We start from the raw sequence: 4,223 nt of genomic DNA on the forward strand, positions 1-4,223 counted from the left end.
GAAAATGCCGCTAAGATGATTAGGAAAGTCTCTCCGGTTCAGCTCAGAACAGAAAGGACCCCTAAAAACTGCTCCCACTATTTACACCAAAAGATCTCTGATTTGCTCATTTTGCTGTCAATCAAAAAGGGATTCAAAACCCTTTGGAACTGCTGACTCAGGCCCAGGAATATGTGACTCAGGTGTTGATGGCTCAGGTGACTCAGGTGCTGAAATCCCAAGCCTTGGATCTGCTGGCACTGGGTTGGCCAGATCATCAGCTGCTACCACCATTGTGATCAGAAGCTTCTCCAAATCACCTCTCAACTGTCTGATCTCGGTGAACATGCCCTGGAACTGAGGAACAAGAAGACTCCTGGGTCAGGATGCTAAAGGGTTCTTTACCTGAGTGCAGAGGTCAATCTGATTTTGTAGGTCCCAAATGGCACACAGGGTGTTAATCAGTCCACTGACTTGTGTTAGAATCTCCCTCATCTCCTTGGGTGGCAAATGGAGCACACCTGATTTGCGAGGCACAGGTGACTGACAGGCAGCTGGAGACTGTCAAGGAGTTGGAAAAAAGCTGAAGAGTGACAAAGCACTGGGCACTTGTTGCCATATCTCTCACATAGATCCTTCTCCACTGGATCGCAGGAGACTCCCTCCTCACCTTTTCTCTCTGTCTCAGTCCACCTTTCTGCRTCTCTGACCATAAAAGTCAGGAGGTGAGCTGGGTTTCTTTGGAGTTTGACACTCTGTCATGGTTGGTTACAATTTTAAACCCATAACCCTCTTGCAGATGCTTKTTTTCTTAAAAATGAACTTACTTTAAAAACTAAATCAAAATGCTGTTGATGCAGGAAAACTTACAAAACAGATATTGTGGTGAATGGACACAAGCACACAGAGCCAGGACTGACACATGAAATGTATAATGCCAAACTGAGGAACAAATAAATCACCYGAGATAAAGACCAAATTAATACCCAACACTTGTGCAGACAGAACTAGGATCAGGTGAATGTGGGTGTGTTAGAACAAAACGGAACTGGAGGGCAGATCATTGTGAAATACACYAAAACAAACCAAATACAGAGAAAATAATCCCAAATATTACTAAAACTAAAAATTATAATAGTTAACAAACAAAAAAGGTGCAATCCTAACAATACCAGCTGATTGCTGAAGTATGACTGTTATCCTCAGAGATTTAGTTCAGTTGTTTTCATAAATCATAGCATGAGTGCTTAACTGAAGTGTTATTTATGCAGTGAAAATCTGAAGAAGCAAAGTGGGAGGAGCAGTACAAGATCAACACAAGCAGTGACTTTGAGATTATCAGGCTGGCTTCAATTTAATGGAAACATACAACAAATGGAAATAATTACTTTTTCCACTTTCACCAATCATGATGAAAATTGGATGTATGATATAAGAATATTATGCACCAAATTTTCTGTATCTTCAGACTGGTAGTTTAACTTCACAGTGGCAATGCCCCAATATTCACATCCTGAGAAGTTTTTTATGCTCTCTATTTTCTATTTTGACCTTTGCATTTGTTCAGAATTGATGTTCAATTTTCTGACATTAAGAACCAAAATGTGTTTTACATTAACCCCTCAGTGACCCAGTCAGAGAGAAAATGGATCATTTGGATGCTGCCACTCTTCTATATTGAGTCAAATTTAACAAATTCAGAGAAGTGCACTATTTATCTTTTCATTAAGTTAGATATTCTTCACTTGAGACATTTATGGGTAAATTGCTAAACAGCATTTCTGTTGTGAAGGTAAACCTCCTTTGCATTTTTTCTTTCATCATTTTTAAGCATGTACTGAATAACACCTGTGTTTCACATAAACACCCTGTAGAATTACAGGGTATAACTTTTAATGTGACAGGAAAAATGCAATAAAAGTACCCTTTAAGTTTAGTACCTCAATGTCACATTGTATTTATTTGTAGTTTAGGACAGAACAGCTACAAGAATATGTTGATTATTTGTGTGATAAACAACTGACCCAAATGCTGCCATAAAGCTTAAAGACTCAACATTATACCACAACCTTAAATTGCAATAGTTCAGCGTTTTTGAAGTGGAGTTCAGTGGAAATGTTATAAAATCTCATTTGTTATAGATTAAAACACTTCATTTTGAAAGGATGATTCATATTTATTGGATTGACAAGTTCTGAGCTATTCTGAGTGGGGTCAAAAATAAACTATATTTTATTCAATGAAGCTATAATCTCAAAAACCTTACTTAAGTTTATGCAAACACTGTTTTGTATATTTTATCAGCATCATCAAGCACTGACCCTGGTGACCTGGAAATAAAGAAGCGGGTAAAGATAATGGARGGATGGATGATTATWATGGCAGAAATAATCTGATAATCTGCTTGAACTACTACAAACATCTGCTGCTGCCCAAATTTACACTTGTAAATAATGAGAATTATGTATAAATAGCTGTGTAATGGGAAGCTAAAAGGTGATCAGTTTAGTCAGAATTAAACTCTCTTTATCCAAACTWAGCTTGCTCAAAAAGCCARCTACAACAGGTAAGATACTGGATGTTCYTAACCTTTCCACAAATTAGAACCCCATTCCCCTTTAAGAAACAGCATGCACAGCTTCAGATAATGTGCATCAAATACCTGAGCCTCTCTTTGAGACCACCTTTACACTCTTGGACAGGGTGAAGTACAGCAGGATCAAGAGAGGGCAGGGAGGTGTCATCTTCCTCCCCCGTCCTCACAGCCTGAAAAGAATAAAAAGAAGAGCCATCAWTTGCTTGCTCCAATATGAGATCAAGTACCTCTTTGTTTTTTCAAGACTTAATGTCAGCGCAGAAGGATGTTTTAGAAATACTATGGCAAACAAGCGGAGACACAAATATACAAACATTTGCACAACCAACTGTGCTCATACACTAACACTGATCCAACATATCCCCTGCCACTAGGGGTGGGGGTGGGTCATTCACATAATAGTAAATGACAAATTTATATAGTGCCTTATCAAGTCCACATGAACCCCAAAGTGCATTACACTTAACCCATTCACACACATATTCACACACTGGTGGTAAGCTACAGCCAAGGCCGTCCTGGACTTTCTTTTCATGATTGCAATTTAATGAAATTATTTTATGGTTATATTTCACGGACAAGTATTTTCCAGAGATGTGAATGAATTTATAAAGAAATAATTATATGTGTAAGAAACAGAGGTCTTAATCGTCATTTTTATTAAAAAAAGGGGACACCTTGAGGCAATTTCAAATTATCACCTCACGACTCAAAGAGATGTTCCAAATATCGACGTATATCTTACATTAATTGATGGAGGTGACTCATTTTCTACCCCTCATCTACTCTGAGTAAATGACATAATCTAACATCAAGTAATTACTCTGTAATAGCCAGCTCCTGAAATAGATGTGGTGCTGCTGTATAAATTTGATGTTAAATCAAGAAAGAATACACTCATCAGTGTGACAGTTTATTAGCTGATGACATTACCCTTGAAAATCAACTGRCATCTAATGCCAGAAAACCTTTACACACAAATAGACCTGCAGAGTACCTGGATGTATGGAGTACATTTACTAAATTAAATACCTAAAAAACAGAGAACAATATTTATATTGATTTGAATAATCAAAATGAAGAGGATTTTACATTGGTTAAAACTGAGAATGATGTCATTTTATCGTGCACCTTTGCAGTACAAATAAGGGTTCGGGTCATTTATTTCCTGGGCTCTCAGTTCAGGTTTTAAAGGATATGATTGTTCTTTGAACATATGCCAAACAACTTTTAAACTTATCATATAAAGAATGAACACATAATAGTTCATCCAGTCTGGATAAGAAACTTTCYTTTCCCTCTCAGTTTTCTCATAGCCTGAAAGCCATGTCTATTTTTTTCTCACTCACTYTTGTTTTCTCAAAATCATGCTGGTGGCTGTGGGAGAGTAGCATGGACCAGAATGTACAGGTTTCGCCGTAAAGGCTAGAGATGCCACCCCACTTAAAATAGGTTACAYTGAAAACTAAATTATCAATTATTTTGGGTTCAGATGAGACTTAATTTGGGCCTTGATACAAATTGCAGTCTTTAGTTTGGTGCCCACTAACATACAGCAAAAATATAAAAGTCAATTGTTTATTAAGTGATCATGTTTTACAGAGCCTGCGAGGGGACATGGTGTGTGTGTGTGTGTGTGTGTGTGTGT

General features: G+C 37.6%; 1 protein-coding gene across 1 annotated transcript in view; it reads right to left on the reverse strand.

The window, feature by feature from the left end:
- LOC106534835 (interleukin-1 receptor accessory protein-like 1-B) overlaps positions 1-4,223 on the reverse strand; it is a gene marked incomplete at its 3' end in the record, with an annotated part of 34,408 nt that overhangs the window by 28,128 nt on the left and 2,057 nt on the right. The window contains 1 exon segment of the mRNA XM_014031603.1: positions 2,642-2,745. Within this exon segment, the coding sequence (XP_013887057.1) occupies positions 2,642-2,723 (82 nt within the window).

Source organism: Austrofundulus limnaeus, unplaced genomic scaffold, assembly GCF_001266775.1.
Source record: "Austrofundulus limnaeus strain Quisiro unplaced genomic scaffold, Austrofundulus_limnaeus-1.0 Scaffold1279, whole genome shotgun sequence".
Taxonomy (NCBI): domain Eukaryota; kingdom Metazoa; phylum Chordata; class Actinopteri; order Cyprinodontiformes; family Rivulidae; genus Austrofundulus; species Austrofundulus limnaeus.